Raw genomic sequence first — 16,566 nt, 5'->3', positions numbered from 1 at the left:
CTAGGCAGAAGGCCCTCCCCATCCCAACTCGTCAACTATTCCCAGGCCTAAAATACCAAGCGTGCATACTTCTTTTGGGGCCAGGTGCTAGAATACCATCGAGTGCCCCTTCCTCGTAAAAGAATGATACAATCCAAAATTGTTCCTTAGCCCATCTGCGGAGGATTGGGTGTTCTCAGAGCCCTGGAGAACAAACACTGGCTGGCCTCTGGTATCCACTGAAAGTTTTATTTCTTTAGGGTTTTATCCCAATCAGTCCTTTAAAAACCAAGTAACACAGACCTGGGGGTTAGGGCTTGGGGCTGTGCCTCCCTCCTACTGAGCGCGGACAGCAGGAAGAAAGAGGGAGGGGGCACGGCAAAAGCCAGAGAGCTGCAGCAGTAACGGGAGTGATGGCGACGTCACCTAGCCAGCTGTCTCCTCTCCCAAGCCCTGGCTAGAGCCCCTATGGCTTGGGGTGGGGGGGAGGGCAGAACTCACTCCAGGCGTACCCCTCCCTCAGATAGCCTCCCTGGGAGCTCAACCCATTTCTTCCAGCAGGAAACAGGCTCATGGAGAGGAGGAAGTGGGACAGGAGGACACAGGAGAGGCAGGGAGGTGGCACAATGAAGGCAGAGGTGAGAAGCCCCTGGACACCCCACCCCCGCCCCCCCACCCCGGGGAGGGGCGAGGAAGCCACACCATCACATAGCATTCGGGGAGATGAGGTGGGGTTTAAGGCTGTGGGGCCCCAAGGCGTGCAGGGCCGCAGGCCTCAGTCGAAGCCGTGCCAGTCGCTGTGCTCTGAGTCGTATTCTAGCTCAGCACCCACGCACTTGACCCCATCAAGCAGCATGGGTGTGCCGTGGTGTCGGTCTGCAAGGTAGGTGACAAATGAGGATGCCAGGCTGGCCCCTGGCCCCACCCACTCTTAGGAGACATCACCCCCCCGCCCACCCTCCCTCTGGGCCCTGCTGGGGGGCTGGGGAGAAGGCACCTGGGAACCCCGGGCCAAGGCAAGGACCCCTCTTCCAGACAGGGAGGGCAAAAACCCGGTGTGGCCAAGCGGGCGCCTCCCCCCGTAACCAGACCCGGGCTCGCGGCTCACCCATGACGCGCGCTTGCACTGTCACTCGCACGCACGTGCCGGCGCCACCTTCACAGGCTAGCAGCATCTCCTCCTTGAGGACACCCTCCTTGTGCGCTGAGTACTCACACTTGACGCTATAACCTGCCCAGGTCATCAGCACTTCCTTGGTCTCCACCCCACCCCACCCCCGCCCCCAGCACTCACTGGCCTCAACCTGCCACCAAGACTGGCCACCTCCTCCAAGGGACTAAGGATGGCCCAGGACCTATCCCCCCGAGGCTGGGCAAACAGGCCTTGGAAACTTACCCCTCTTCACTTCCCCCTCTACCTGCCTCCGGACTGTGGACAACCCCTTTAGGGCTCCAAGGGTCAAACTCAGGTTCCCAGGAGGAGGGCCCATTGATTCCCCAAAAAGGCAGGCAGGGAAAGGGGGTGATGGGGAAAGAGGGACAGGGCAGGCCCTCAGCAGATCAGGTGGCAAGAGGTAAGGGCCTGAGGGAGCTTGCCCAATCCACTAAGGGCAAGGTCATGAAGAGGAAGTAGGGGGACATGAAACTGAAGCCGGGGTGTCAGCCTACTATGAAACTGACACCCTAGCCTCTGGGTGGGGGCAGGGGAGGGCCTAAAGCTGGCAGGGTAAGGAGAAGCAGCCCCAAGTCCAAAGCCTGTGACTGGCGGGTGCTAGGAGGTAGCTGCCCACGATTCCTGGGGGGGGGCTCTGGCAGATTTTTCTTAAGGGCAGGCAGGAGGGAGGGCTGGAGGCCCAGAGCCAGTTCCTCACAGGTGATGCACACGCACGGGCCAAGAGTGTGAGCCCACGGACTTCTGTCCAGGAGCAAGGCCTGGGGTATGGGACCTACCAAGATACCACACTCAAAGCCCATAAAGAGGCCTCATGTCCCCCAATTGCTAAACCCCCCATCCACCCTGGAAGGGGGAGGGGAAGCGGCCCATGCTCTCACCCCCTCTCACATCCAGGCCCTGCTGGAGGAGGGCTGGGGACACACCTTCTGGGATAGGCATGACGCTGAGGAGCTTGAGGTGTAGGCTGGGGACTGGTGCTTCTTGGACGTCCTTGCTCAGCCTGAGCACTGGGGGCAGAGTGAAGGTAATCTCATACCTGTGCAGGATCTTCAGAAAGCCAACCTGTAGCGGGACGATGGGGGGAGAGAGGGAAGCACCTTCACTCTCAGCTTCCCCCGGGGCCCCCCAGCTCCCGCCACCTAGGGTCCTGTGGGCCCCTGCACCCGCTGCTGTAGGGATCCCAGAGGGGGTCTAACTCCCGCCAGCACTCCAGCTTGTCCACACCCCAAGCCTAGTGGCTCCAGGCCCTTTGCCTGAGGACCTCGTCCCCTCAGCTTGCGACTCAGCATCTGTTTCACGGGCCCCGCAGCAAACAGTGGCCCATTTTATAGACGAGGACATGGAAGCCAGACAATGACTGGCTGGAAACCACACAGTGTGGCCAGGGTAAAGCCCTCCTGAGGCCTCTTGGCCACTCCTGCCACATGCGGCACGGGGCTAGCACCTGCCATGGCCCACGGGACAGGCCACTCCCCTGCCCCCACCCCTACCAGCACCTGCCCAGAGCCAAGAGCCTGGGCTCAGGGACACTGGTCCTCGTCACTCGTGTGGAGACAATGGGCAACACAGATTGCAGGGACGAAGGAGACAGAATCAGAAAAACAGACACAGGACCAGCTGGGTCAGTCTCGAGCTGGCCCACCGGCACCACAGTGAACCCTGCTGCCACCCTGTTGGCGCCTGAACATGGAGGCCTGCCTGCCCACCCAAAGGCTCGCTGAGCCCAAAGCCCCAAGTCCTGGCCCAAGCCATTTCTGTTGTTCGTACACAGCGACTGGCAACCAGATGCCGACCTTCACAAGTCCCGCCGTGTGAAGGGCCATGAGCTGGGGTGGCTGCTGACCGGGCAGGCTAACCAGAGTGCAGTCCCGGAGGCGTGGAGGTGCACGCTGTACTCACTACCTTGTGTGCACACGCACTGGAGTGCTCACAGCTGCGGGGCCCACGGTCTCGTCCCTGGGGCTTGTTAGGGCTGGCTATGTGAAGCAGTTCGCTCAGTGGGACAGACAGACGTCACTGCATGATACAAAGGTCAGTCCACAGGGCTCCCACACTCTGCAGGGGGAGGACACATTTCTCAAGAGGGCTTTCTGGCTATCCTGCCAGTGGTGATCCTGTGGCCCAGCTGCACCAAATGCAGAATTTGCCAGGGGAAATCTCAGAGATGTGCAAAAAACACTCCTCGCTGCCCTATTTATAACAGTAAAAAGTAGAAACATTCATAATACCAGGAATAGGGAACCAGATGAATCAACGATGATACATTTAATGGACTATCAGGCAGTTGGAAAATCTCGTGGAAAATTATTCACTGACATAGACAGCAGACGGTTCACAAGCAAGCAAAAAACAGTGTGTCCGCTGTGATCCCAGCTTTTTGTTTTGGGAAATGAAGCAAAAAAAAAAAAGCTGAAATGACACACATCAAAATATTAACTATGGTTGTGTCTGGATAGTATGATTGTGTGTGCTTTTAAATTTCTTTATAGTTTTCTCTAGCTTCCAAATTTTCCCTAGCGGACATCAGTGGATTTTGCAATGGGGAGGTAGGGGGAGAGGGAGCTATTCTTTAAAGTTTTGGTTAATTCTGTTAATTCCCTGGAGGAAGTTGTCAGGAAAAGAGCAAGGATTTTACGATTGAGCAGAAATGATGAATCTGGGCCCCTCCTCTCGGTGGTCTCGAATGGACCAGATGCCCTCCCCTTGCTGGGGCATTCCTGCTCAACTCCGGAGCCCTGGCCTACTGTTTAACCTGAGGGATTCATTCCCTGTTTCCCCACCAGTCTGTCCCCTCCAGACACTTCCTCCTGCCCCTCCCAAGTGCATGGGGGATCTGTCAGGGCCCCAGCACTTGGAGAAGCCGTGCTGGAGGGTGTGTGAGGCGGGACAACTGGCAGAGGTGGGTGCCCCGCCCAGCAGAAAACATGGGGGCGATAAAGTAAACACTAATACCGCAGAGCCTAAAGCAGCGAGAGGTTTGCAAAGAAGGGTAATGCAAGTCACACCTTGTTATCAGCAAAATTTGCCTCACACCTGCGTGACACACATACATTCTTTCATCTCATTCTTGCACCAACTCTATGGGGTGTGAGCTGTCTTCATTTCAGAGAAGGGGAAACTGAGGTAACCTGCCCAAGGTCACTGTGCCAGATTAGCAGGCTTGGACCTGAACCCAGGCCTATGGCACCTCAAGCCTTGACACCACCTTCCACTGCTGTTGTCGGGGTGACGCTGATAACAACAGCTCTGTTCCACTTGTTTGAGTAACATCCTAAAGGCACTCATTTCATTGCAGTCTCGCCACCTCCCACTTTACAGACAGGGAAACCAAGGCCCAGGGCGGGACAGAGATGTGCCTAGGAAGCCAGCTTTGAGGAAGTGGAACAGACAGGTCCAGGAAGCCAGGCAGGGCCAGGCAGGGGGCAGAGGGAGTAAAGGCGGATGACGGGGGGAGGGGTGCACGTACCTTGACCAGAAAGCTGCTGTCACTCTCCTGAGTGACCATGACCACAGAGTCATGCAGCTTCTCATCAAAGTGGACATGGCTCTGGGAGCCTTCTGCATCATGGCCGGCTGCAAAGCGGATACTCCGGACTCTGGGCTTGTTGCCTAGGAAGAGAGGAGGAGAGGGCTCCAGGGGCTGCTGGTTTCCTCTATCCCCAGGAAACGACTCCCCCCATGTCATCCCATGTCCCTCCCACCCCCTACAACTGCCCTTGCCATCACTCAACACCCACTGGATGGACTCCTGTCAGGGCTAGGCCACATCCTAATGGATACTAGGGGTCATGAGGCTTAAGGCCCCCTACCTTCCCAGTCCTCCCACAAAATATAAGCACCCTGAGAATGGGTGTGTCAGGGATTAGCTAGTATGACCCCTTACTTAGAAGAGATGAGGCAGATGACAGAGATAAGAAGAGACAGTCCTCCAGACTCTCAGCAAGCCCCAGATAGTGCAGACACAGCCTCAGGCCTTGGGTTCCAAGTCTATCAGTGCCAAGGCCCCTGCCTGCCCCTCCTGATGACCCCAACCTGAGAGAGGAGGGGTCAGGGACTGGAGCAGGCTCTATGGGACCTTTTTGGAGGTGGCAGAAACAAAGGGGGCCAAAAACCACACTGAGCCCACCTAGAAGAGGCTCTAAACCTCATCCCTGATCACTAGCAAGCAAGATGGAGGTACCCAGGGGAGCCTCTCAGACCCCTCCCAAAGACACCCTACCCTCCTCTACTTGACCACCCCCCACCACATGCACACACACACACACACACAAAGGCCCTCAGCTGTCCCTAGCTGGGTCTGGTTCTCCAAGGCCTGGAGGCAGGGAGTTGAGATAGGCAGAGCAATTGGAGCTGGGGTGAGGGCCTGGGCTGGGGGAGGCACATGTTGCCATGAGCAGGCCCCCAATCCTCTCTGGCCCACAGCCACAGCCCTTAGGCATCCCAAGATCTCTGTCCAGAGTCCTTTTGGTGGGAGGAGCTGGGCCAGGCCTGGCCTGGCTCGAGGAGGAAGGAGGGGGTAGCCTGACAACTCCACATTCCTTGCTGAGCCCCCTAGAACTGACCCTCAAATTTTACCTGACCTCCCTTGCCTAAAACCCTCTATGAGCCTTTCTGAACCCTGAATGAAACCCAAATTCCCTTCTGTGGCCCTACCTACCTCGTCAGCCTCAGTGCTTACCCCAAGGCTCTAATGCACCCCCAGCCCCCACAGTGGAATAGGGAGGCTGGAACATGGGGACAAGAGGGCAGACACCTCCATAAACCAGCACACCAAGGAGCCAGCAGGAGTCCTCCGGTTCCCTGCTAGGGCTTGGGTGAGCGCCAGGACCCAGCACAAACACTGGTATAATTACACTGATGCAATGTAATTCTCTCTCTCTCTCTCTCTCTCACACACACACACACACACACAGCCAATGCAGGTCCTGCATGCAACAACACCCCTCCCGCCAGGGCCCACTGGAACACTCGTGCAAACCCTGCCCGGCCAGGAAGGCACTCACCCTTGTTGGCTGCAGCCATGGATGCCCTCCCTGCCACGGGGTAAGACGCGCAGCTCCTGCCAGACAGCGCCACTCAAGCCCAGCAGCCTCCCATACTCCAGGGACACCAGCAGGAGCCTGAAGGGTGGGGAGTCAGGAGGGCAGGGGTCAGGGCCACCCAAGGGCCCGTGGCTAGGGGAAAGCAGAGATGTCCCTTTAGGGAAGACAGTAAGACCCAACCCTCTGCTGCTCTCAACAGCCAAGGGATGCCTATACCCTCTAGCATGGGGGGCTTCTGCCCCCCACTCCCCACACTCCCCAAGAGCCCTCACCCCTGCCTGATGCCCTGCTGACCCAGAGCCTCACCAGCATGTGCTGAGCTGCAGCTTCTGCGTGCCAAAGCGTCTGTATGGGACTCTTGTACCCAACCCACCTGAGGCTGGCAGGAAGGACAGCCTGGAAAGGAAGGGGACATCACTGGCACTTTTCAGACGCCACTTCTCATGCTGGTAACCCCAAGGGCTCTACCCTCCCGCAGCCAGATGCCACATTGTCCAGGTTACACACCCAGTGCAGCTGGGACCAGGTCTGAGTCAAGAGTATGCTTGAGCAAGAGCGAGAATGGGGGCCCCCGTAAGACGGGCCCTTGGAGCTTCCCTCCGGGTGATGGCTCAGGGCCATAGACAGAACCAGATGCCAGGTGAAGGGGCTGCCCCGTGGCAACCCACCATTCGGCCTCTGGCCTGATTCTCTGGGCTGGCCCCCTGGCTCAGCTCCCCAAGGGCAGCCACAGGGCAGGGACAGCGGGAGGCACCCCTAGGAAGCCTGTGTGAGCAGCCTGGCTGTTGATGGGCCGAGCTGGGGCCATCTAAGCATCAAGAAGAATAATGAGTGCAACTGATGGAAACAGATGGAACATAAAATTCAAGCATTCACGGAGATTACAAAAAAAAGCAAAATAAACAAACCCGAACCCTCATTTGTCACCACTGACAGTAGCAATACCCTAACTCTTCACTCTGAAAATTGGCAATAAGGATGGGTGCCTGGGTGGCGCAATCGGTCAAGCATCCAACTCTTGATTACTGCTCAGGTCGGCTCTCAGAGTCGTGAGAACAGAGTCCTGAGTCAGACTTCGCATTCAGAGCAGAGTCTGCTTGTCCCTCTCCCTTCCCCTCTGCCCTCCCCGCCCCCAACACGCAGGAGCTCGCTCTCTCTCTCTAAATACGTAAATAATGGGGCGCCTAGGTGGCTCACTCGTTAAGCGTCTGCCTTCTGCTCGGGTCATGATCCCGGGGTCCTGGGATCGAGCCCCGCATCGGGCTCCCTGCTCCGAGGGAAACCTGCTTCTCCCTCTCCCACTCCCCCTGCTTGTGTTCCCTCTCTCGCTGTGTCTCTCGCTGTCAAATAAATAAAATTAAAAAAAAAAAAAAAAAATAAATAGAAGCAGGCTTCCCGTGGAGTAGGGAGCCTGATGCGGGGCTCGACTCCAGAACCCCGGGATCATGACCCGAGCCGAAGGCAGACGCTTAACGAGTGAGCCACCTAGGCGCCCCACATAAAATCTTAAAAAAAAAAAAAAAAAAAGAAAGAAAGAAAGAAAATTGGCAATAAAGAGAAATAATTTGGCCTGCCCCTTAGCCTTTCCCATTACCAAGTCATCCTGGTGGTTAAAGGAAAACTCTTCTTTACAGAAGAATTCTCACTATTCAATAACAAAGGAATGACCAAATGCTAAGTAATTCTGCGATGGCCCAAGAAACCAAAGCTGGAGGCTGGGAGGCAGGGGATCATTGACCAGGGGGGCAAAGGTTGACAGAAGTAGGACACATGGCCTGGGGTTCTTCAGGGGACAGACACCAGTCTGCAACGGAGGGATGTGGTGTCAGCCACGTGCACCGGCAATCTCCTGTCCCTCACAGTGGGACAGCCTGAGCCACGGAGGCTTCCTGGGGGGAGGCAGCATGACGTCACAGACCACTGACGAGGGGGTCCTACCTGAAATGTCTAACTGGGATCTAAAGAAGCCCCTAGCTCCAGCTTCCTGCTGATTGAAAACGCTGAGGTGAGTGGAACACAGGAAATGACTCCCTGGGGAAGCAACGAAACAAACCCAGAAGGCAGAATGTTCTACAGGACAACTGACCCATCATTTTAGTTTTTCCCCCAAACTGCAAGAAAAATAAAGGAGCGGTGGTCGGTCTAGATAGGGGCTGAGCGAGCTACAGCCTGAGGCGGCCGTCTGTTTTCTATAAGGTTATTGGAACACAACTGCGCTCCTGTGTTTCCGTGGTTTCTAAAACTGCTTTTGCACTCAAGCAAAGCTACTTTGAGTAGTTGCAACAGAGACCACATGGCCTGCAAAATCTAAAATATTTACTGTCTGGCCCTTTACAGAAAAAGGTTGCCAACCACTGCTCTAAATTAACACACAAGAGACCTAGAAGGCAGGGTACTCGACGAGACAACTGACCTGGTTTTTTCCACCACATCAGCTACAAGAAGAAAAATAAATGGGGTAGGGGATTTCTAACTACCTATTTTAAAAAAAGGATGTTTGGGGGATAATTGGGAAACGTGAATGGGACTGGATCTTAGGTGGCGACATTAAGAACCAAAAGCTAATCTTGTTAGGTGAGAAATGCAATTGTACTCTACAGAGACATATGTCCTTATTTTTCACTGAAGTATTTAGAGATGAGTCGCCCATGAATGACCTTGGCTAATCTAAGGAAAGAAGAGAAACCACAGCGTGGCCTCACCGTTGGGGGCTGGGCCTGCGAGGTCTTAGGTACCAAGCTGCCCCGGGAGCAGGCCTCAACTGAAGCCCGCCCAGCCACAAGCGCCTCATGGGCAGGGTCAACAGCTCAGGTACCAAGAGTCCCCAGGTAGGAGGCCTAGGGAGGTACAGAGAAAGGCAAGGCTTGGGTCTCAGGTCCCAGGCCAGCACCCACCCCCTCACCATTGGAAGCTAGCTCCCAGGCCCAGGGTACAGGGAAGGGAACTATGCCCTGACTTATCTCTGGTCAGGGCCAATCTGGAGTCAGTCCCAGAAAGGCAAGTCCCTTAGCCCTGGAATGCTCAGCCTGTCCCCAGAGAGCCTGGCCCTTAAAGAGAAGCCTCCCCCACCCCACCCACTCCAGCCATCCCTTGAAGCAGTGGATTCAGAACATGTGAAAAATGGGCAAACACAAGGGTACCAGGCCCTCTTCCTACCTCATGCAGAGGCTGCTCCAGCCACACGAGAATGACAGCCCAATGTCCACAAAGCACCGCCCCCCCCAACTCCCAAGACACTTCCTGGATGCCCAGGTGAAACTCTTAACCAGCGGCTGGTGAGCAAAGGCTCCTGGGGTCTCCTTCCCCAAATATTCTGACCTAGGACATGCAGGGCCCCCTCCTACTGCCTATCGCCTGCCTGCCTCATCCAGGCCCTCCCTTTGACCAGGAACAATCCCCTGTCCCCCACCCCATAGCTTGGCCTCAGTCTTAGCCCCAGAGGACTTGTTTAGGGTAGCACAACCCTACCCCACCCCCTCTCATCCCAAGATAGGCCTGAAAATCTTTACAAGAATCCCCTTCGCCACCTCTGGGATCATTTTATGTTCCCCACCTTACCAGGGCAGTGACTTATGTTTTTGCCAAAGCCTGTGTCCCCAGTGCCCAGCCCAGCACCTGGCAGGGAACAGCTGTGTCCAGTTTATATTTGCTCAGTGAATGAATGACCAAACTAAGGGGAACCCAAGGATGGGCCTTGGCTGGGCCCTCGAGGTAGATGTGACATGTCAAGGCCAATGACTCTACACCGGAAGCTCTCAGAAAGAGGAACTCCCCACCCCACTCTCTTAGCCAACCCTTGCCCCAGAGGGTACTCCCCTCCCCCCATCTCTTAGAGTGTGGCCTCCCACTGGGCATTATTCTGGCTTTGCCACAATCAGTTACTCCCCTTGAGATGGAATGCCCACTGAGGGCAAGACCAGCATCTCATGCACTGCCCAGAGCTCAGTACAGAGCAGGCATTCAGGCATGCCTGTGACCCTTGGGCAGTGAGAACACAGAGATGGAAGGCAAGTGACTTAAAGGGCCCAGAGGAGGCTGGAAAAAGCAAGCCTCCTTTCTCAGCAGAGAGCCCTGTCAGTCGCTGTCCCCTGGGAGCCAGATTCTCATCCAAACACAATTCCTCATCAGAGGCGGGAGGGGAGGGTATCCACTTCCCCCTGCTGCAGCTGTGTCCACAGGAACTGCTAGGTCCCCTCGCAACCCCAGGCCTCCTCCCCTGCCAGCAAAGTCCTGAATGTTGCCCAAGCTGCAGAGCCCCACAGACACAGCAGGGGCATGGTCAGGAGCATGGGCTCCAGAGCCCAGCAGTCCTGGTTCATATTCAGGCAGCATGGGAAGTTACTTCGAGTCTGTGTGCCTCGGTTTCCTCATTTGTACCAAAGGAATAAGCAGTGACCTCTTCCTCTGAGGGTTTGGGGTAGCTGATACCTGAAGCTCTGATGCCGCTCCCCACTCCGCCCTCATCTTTGCAAAAGCAAACCCCAAAGGCCTGGTTTCTGAGGCAACAGCAATTTCAGGGCAGCACCAGTAAAGAGGCTCTTCAGGCTAATCCTGGAACAGTCACAAATGGCCCTGGGGGGGGGGGGGTGCGGGCAGGGACTTCAGGCTTCTCAGAAAACAGCTCAAGGGTTGAGGGGCTGCCCTCCCCCTTCCCTTCTCCTGCCTCCCTCCTCCCCCACTCCCAGGCCAGCCAGGTCCCCCAGGGATTGCCTGAGCACAGACTGCTGAGAGTCTTCTGTCCCCTTCAACCAGAAGAAGATGTGAAGAGTGTATATTGTGAGAAATGCCCCACCCCAGGAACAAAAACAAAAGGAAGCCAGTCCCCAGCTTAGCTGGACTGTCAACAGGTCACCCATGGTACCAGGAACAGTCACAGGATGAGGAGAGCTGGAAAGCTGGAACAAGGGCCTTGGGGGGCTTCTCTGGCTCTCAGTTACTCTCAGGAAAATTGAAAGAACCTTCTCTCTCTGGGAGACAGAGAGCTGAGGTCCCTCTCAGCTTTAGAGAGAAAGGCTATTTCAAGGTTACCCTCTCCAGGGCGGGGCTCAGCCAGGTCCCATGGAACCATGTCCCATGGCATGAGAAGGCCCAGGAATATGGCAAGTGAGCAAACAGCTGGACAAATGGGAGTTACAGAGAAACCCAGAGTTCTCAGCCCCCTAGACTCTGGCCCCACAGGGTCTAGCTGCTACTCCAGGCTGTCCCACACTGGGGCCCCAAGGCTCCAGACTGGAGGGAGGACTGAGACAGTCTGTCCATGGCAAAGTAGAACTCCAGAACATGCCACCCTGGTCCTCCATCCCACAGCTGCACCCCTATACCACCTCCCTGCCCTGGAAGCAGCCCCCAGATCCCAGGCACCACAGGCCCAGCTCCAGCTTGTCCTCTGCCTTGTGGCTGGGGGCATGGCCCCAAACTCTTGGGGCCTCATTTATCATTCATTCCTCCAGCTTCATTCCTCCAGCTCCATTCCCAACCTGTTCAAGGACTTTCTGAGCCACAAAACTCCAACACCTTCCACCCTCCCGCCTCCACGGCCCCCACCCCACCCTAGCCCAGGGCTAAATCCTGGCTTAAGCACCCAGTCCAGCAGAAGCACTGTCCAGCCTCTCATTAAAGCTCAAGCTTGTAGGGGTGCCTGGGGGGCTCTGTCGGTTAAGCGTTCAGCTCTGGTCATGATCTCAGGGTCCTGGGATGGAGCCCCGTATCAGACTCCCTGCTCAGCAGGGAGTCTGCTTCTCCCTCTCCCTCTGTCCCTCTCTCTCTTTGTCTCTCTCTCAAAATAAATAAATAAAATCTTTAAAAAAAAAAAAAAGCTCAAGCTTGTAAACAGAGTTCCCACTGAGACCACAATGACCTGCTGACTCCAGAACCTGACATAGGTCTGGGCACACAGTGAGGGGACTGCTTACCTAGAACAAGGCCTGAAAAGGCAAGACTGGATGTCAGGTGTGGTTATGGCAGTTTTACATGAACTCTGTCTGAATGTGACTCCATTTCCTCCTCCCTCCACCAGGCCAAAAGTGCAAGGATAAGTATGGTGTTCTCTTTCTCACTAGCAGGGGTGAATTGGGGAAGAGACTCCCACCATCCCACACCCTGGTGTCTCCCTAAAAAGTGCATCCCCTCCTCAAAACCTCCCATTCCCCGATGCCCCCAGCTTGAGGGTTCTTAGACCCCTCTAGCCTCCAGATTGCCTGTCCCACCCAGGTCTTGCCCTGAGCCTGTCACCTGAAGGCCCCAAGAAGTAGAGGCCAGGCCAGGTGCACAGGGTGGCACTTGCCCCTGACCTTCTTCAGCTCCCTGGGAAGAGAAATGCCTTACCCCCACTCACCAATGCCAAGATTCAAGAGGAAAGGCAACCCAAGGATTCTCTTCTCAGTCAAGCAGGGCTCCTGGTCCAGAATCTAAATAAAACCCCTCATTGCTGCGATGATGGGGAAGTGCTGGCCAAGTCCCCAAAGGCATCAGGGGCCCGGGTTTAGGACCCTGTCGTCTCCTGCCTCCATCCCCGTGGGTGTGGCGCCCCATCACCGCCCCTTTCTCATCTTCTAGGGGGAGAGATGCAGCTAGACGCTGCCCTCCATCACACCCCTCCCGGGCTTCTAGGCAGCAGCTCTGTCCCTTAGAGATAATCCTGTGCACTCACCACCCTCACCTCTGCTGACGCAGGAGTCTCAGGAGCCCGCACTCCCCGACATCACCGCCCTCCTCCCTGAAGGTGTCCAGGCATGAGTCTCAGAAGCTACTTGTCCAAGGTCACACAGCGAGGCGGTGACAATAGCGGCGGGGGGGGGATGCTGACAGTGCTGACCCCATTACGCCCCCGCCCTCACTGTGTCACACGTGCCCCCGACAGCGCGCCGCGGAAAACATCCCCGCTCCACCACCTAATGGTCGCCCACGGCTTCCGGCTGACATTTCCCCAGCTCAGATGCCAGGGAGCACTCCCGGGTGCGGCCCCACAGCGGAGCCGCCACCCCAGCAAGGTGGGGTCCCAGTTACCGACTGCCTAGGACGGGAGGGGATCCCGGCGAGCGGAGAGAAACCGGGAGATGTCGGGAGGAGAAGCAGTCTCACCGTGCAGGGAGCACCCCGGGGCTGGTCGGGCAGGGTCCACCGCGGCGGCGGCCGTGGCGGTCGCGGCGGCAGCGGGGGCTCAACGCCGAGCACGAGGAGGGACCCCCGCGCCGCCACCGCCGCCGCCCGCCTCACGGGCACGCCCCCCACCTCCGCCCATTGGCCGACTGAGGGGGTGGGGCGAGGACGCTTCCGACCAATAAGCGGGCACCAGAGAACCGCCAACAGGCGTTGCGCCACTGTGTCACGTGCAAGGGGCCCGCGGCTGCGCCAGACTAGCCCACACCTACCCACGGCTCAGCGAGTTCTCGCGATGAAGGCAGCCGGGCCGCCCGGCGTGGCACGGGGCTAGCGTGGGCCAGAAAGGGGAGAAGAAAGGAGGAGCGTCTCGAATAGTTTCCGCCCGCGTCTCAACTTCAACTGTAGAGTTTGCACCTCCCGCCTGGGCCCCAACTCGGAAGGGGGCTCTCCTGGCTTCTGTTTCCTCGAGCGGCCGTAAGGCGGGACTCAGAGATAGTGGGGCGGGCACCTGAAGGTCGCCTTTCTCCTTAGGCTTCCAGGCCCGCAACGACAATCGATATGCTCCTCGCTAGGTCCTGTTCCGGAGCTGAGGAACCCGCCATCCTTCCCACGCAGCAACCTCCGGGTTTCAGCCTCCTCCCCTTCCACTCATCCCCCTCCTCGGAGGAAGCGCTCTCGCGCTGACTCGAAACGCGTCCTGGGAGCCCGGCCGGCCCGAATAAGCATCAGAACAAAGAAGGCACGCGGGATGAGCCTCGGGGGACCGCAGCCTCGGCTCCTGGTCTCCATGGAGGCGGTCGCCATGGCAGCGGGAGGCGCCTAGCTCAGCGTCGCGGGGTGGGGTGTGGGCACCTGCGCAGAGCCCGGGAGCGAGAGGCGTGGCCCTAGGGTCTTTTAGGAATTCTAGTCGCCGGCCGCCTGGCGGTCCTTGAAGAACAGTCCCCCCTCCCCCGTTTCACAGGCCGTGACAGGGTCCCTAAACTGCCTGCGGGGAGCCATCCGTTGCACGAAGTTCCCTCCTTACGATCAATGTAACTAGGGGAGAGATGGTATGGCGGGGCTGAGGATCGGCTTCCTTTTAGAAGGACCTCGGTCCAAGGCTCCTATCCTCCACTGGATCCCTGTGGTCCCTAACCTACGCCATGGTGTCTGGTCTCCTCACTGTTGGCAAATTAATCTTTCTAAGCTATTGTTTCCATCACACCTTCCCCTGCTCCAAAACCTCCGTGCGCTGGGACTGTCTCCAGCAGAGCTTCACAAACTTTTTAGAAGCATTTTGGGTGATTCGTGCGCACTCTGGCGTTTGAGATACTACCCTCCAGCGTTGGGCATTGGGAGATTTACACATTCTGATCCCAGCCCATCCACTTCTGCCAGATGCTTTCTAACTACCCAGCCCCACCATTCCATGTGCCCCACTATGCTCTCCCAACCAAAAAAAAATTGCATTCCCATGTCTATTCTATTCTTCAGCGTCGAAAGTTGGCAAACAGTGGGCCCAAAGCAGGCTACAAATATATTTTGTTTAGCCCACACAGGACTTTTTAAAATTCTAATTCTTCCTCTTCTCTTTTTCTTCCTCCTCTCCCTTTTTCTTCTCTCCCTCTTCCTCTTTTTCCTCTTCCTCCTCTTTCTCTTCTTATTGCCCTTTTGAAATATCAGATCTAACTACATGGACTCACATTCTAACCTGGCACCAGAGGCTGCACATCAACTTGCTGATGTCCCCACCAATCCCTATTTTCTCACATTGATTTTACCTTCTGAGTCTGTGCAGACATTGATTTCCTGATACCCTCCTTATGCTACCTTTTTACGTAGAATGCCCTTCCCACTCTCCTCATAGGCAAAACTCGCCCTCCCTTCAAGACCAAGTTTTAAGGTCTTTCTAGACAACTCTCTTCAAAACTCTCCCTGGTGTGGGCTCTTTCAAACACAGAGACTGGCTGCTAACTGGGCACTGCCTGGGGCCATTTCCTAACTGTCAACTCCTTTAAACAAATATTTACTAAGTGTATATGGTGAGCAAGTTACTGTGCTAGGCTCTGGAGTCACAGGTACTCGCAGTTCAGGATGGGAAGTACAGCACACACAAAAAGCTGTGGTTTCTTGTCCCTGCCAAACACTCCTCACACTCCTAAGTGCTGGAAAGTCTCGCTGACTAGCCAATTGGAAGGACCTGCAATACAGAGCTGTCCATGCCTGGGGGAGACTACAGGCTCCCAGGGAAGGCCCCAAGGCCACAGTAAGTGCAGATGGTTCTGAAAAGCTTCCAGGAGAAAATGTGATTCTTTGTGCCGGGAGGAAGCTAGATTAGATGGTACATGGCTGGGCGCCTGGGTGGCTCAGTTGGTTAAGCGACTGCCTTCGGCTCAGGTCATGATCCTGGAGTCCCGGGATCGAGTCCCGCATCGGGCTCCCTGCTCGGCAGGGAGTCTGCTTCTCCCTCTGACCCTCCTCCCTCTCATGCTCTCTGTATCTCATTCTCTCTGTCTCAAATAAATAAATAAAATCTTAAAAAAAAAAAAAAAAAAAGATGGTACATGGCTGCCCCATTGCAGTTCAATGGGTCTGTGTACCAAGAAGAGATGCTAAACATCAGAGTGGTGCCCAGGCCCTGGGACTTCCTGTGTAGAGGGCCTTAACAGAGCTTTGAGGGAAGCCACAGACTCCCTGGAGATTGGGGCTGTATGGGAAGGAATTAAGAACAACTCCAGTTTGGGAGAACAGATTGAACACCTGTAAAACATCCATTCCAGCTCCAAACACATGGTATTATGGACTCTTATTCTTTTTAATAAAAATTAAACAACTGTAACCTTGTTGGAAAACTTCTGGGCAGTATCTAATAAAGCTTAAAATGCCAACGCTTTGACCCAGCAATCCACTGGTTTGGTTACATACCAAAAGATGTGTATACAAATATTCATAGCAGCATCATTGGTAATAACCCCAAACTGAAGATGACCTAAGTGTCCACCAACAATAGAATGAATTTTAAAAACCCGTACTGTATTCATACAATGGCCTATTATATAGCAATGATGACGAAGAACAACCTCTACTGAATACATGCAGCAACATGAATGATTCTTACAGACAATATTGAGCAAAAGAAGCTGTGCCCCAAAATAGTATAAACTGTATTGTATATTCTAGTACCTGTCTTCGTAAGCATACATATGTATTTCTCCTGGGGATATATTGAGGAATGAAATTGCTGGAACATAGCTGTTGGAGTTTTATAATGTATCAACTTAGCTATGGTGA

General features: G+C 55.5%; 1 protein-coding gene across 6 annotated transcripts; it reads right to left on the bottom strand.

The window, feature by feature from the left end:
• Nucleotides 1-209: 209 nt before the first annotated feature.
• On the bottom strand, nt 210-13,414 carry CUNH20orf27 (chromosome unknown C20orf27 homolog). 6 transcript variants are annotated; one of them, XM_035005940.1, is made up of 7 exons: nt 13,276-13,414; nt 6,502-6,591; nt 6,157-6,327; nt 4,620-4,762; nt 2,032-2,215; nt 1,088-1,210; nt 210-855 (listed from the first exon to the last, which is right to left on the bottom strand). In XM_035005940.1, exons 3-7 carry the CDS (start codon nt 6,173-6,175, stop codon nt 755-757), a joined length of 570 nt encoding a protein of 189 aa, XP_034861831.1. In that variant the 5' UTR covers nt 6,176-6,327; nt 6,502-6,591; nt 13,276-13,414; the 3' UTR covers nt 210-754. The 6 variants fall into 6 exon arrangements, with proteins under 6 accessions (XP_034861831.1, XP_034861832.1, XP_034861835.1 ...); XM_035005941.1 differs by having other exon boundaries at nt 6,157-6,273; XM_035005944.1 differs by having other exon boundaries at nt 2,077-2,215; nt 13,276-13,411.
• Nucleotides 13,415-16,566: the final 3,152 nt, after the last annotated feature.

The sequence above is a fragment of the Mirounga leonina genome, unplaced genomic scaffold (genome assembly GCF_011800145.1).
Source record: "Mirounga leonina isolate KUSES-001 unplaced genomic scaffold, KU_Mleo_1.0 Mir_150, whole genome shotgun sequence".
NCBI lineage: Eukaryota > Metazoa > Chordata > Mammalia > Carnivora > Phocidae > Mirounga > Mirounga leonina.
This window is presented reverse-complemented; position numbering and strand designations above follow the sequence as displayed.

Excerpts from the sequence above, each read along its gene's own strand:
- CUNH20orf27 (XM_035005940.1), bottom strand. Across the intron at positions 2,216-4,619 it reads ACAGCAGCTTTCTGGTCAAG|GTTGGCTTTCTGAAGATCCT; the intron begins GTACGTGCACCC and ends GTCCCGCTACAG. Across the intron at positions 856-1,087 it reads AGTGCAAGCGCGCGTCATGG|ACCGACACCACGGCACACCC; the intron begins GTGAGCCGCGAG and ends CCTACCTTGCAG.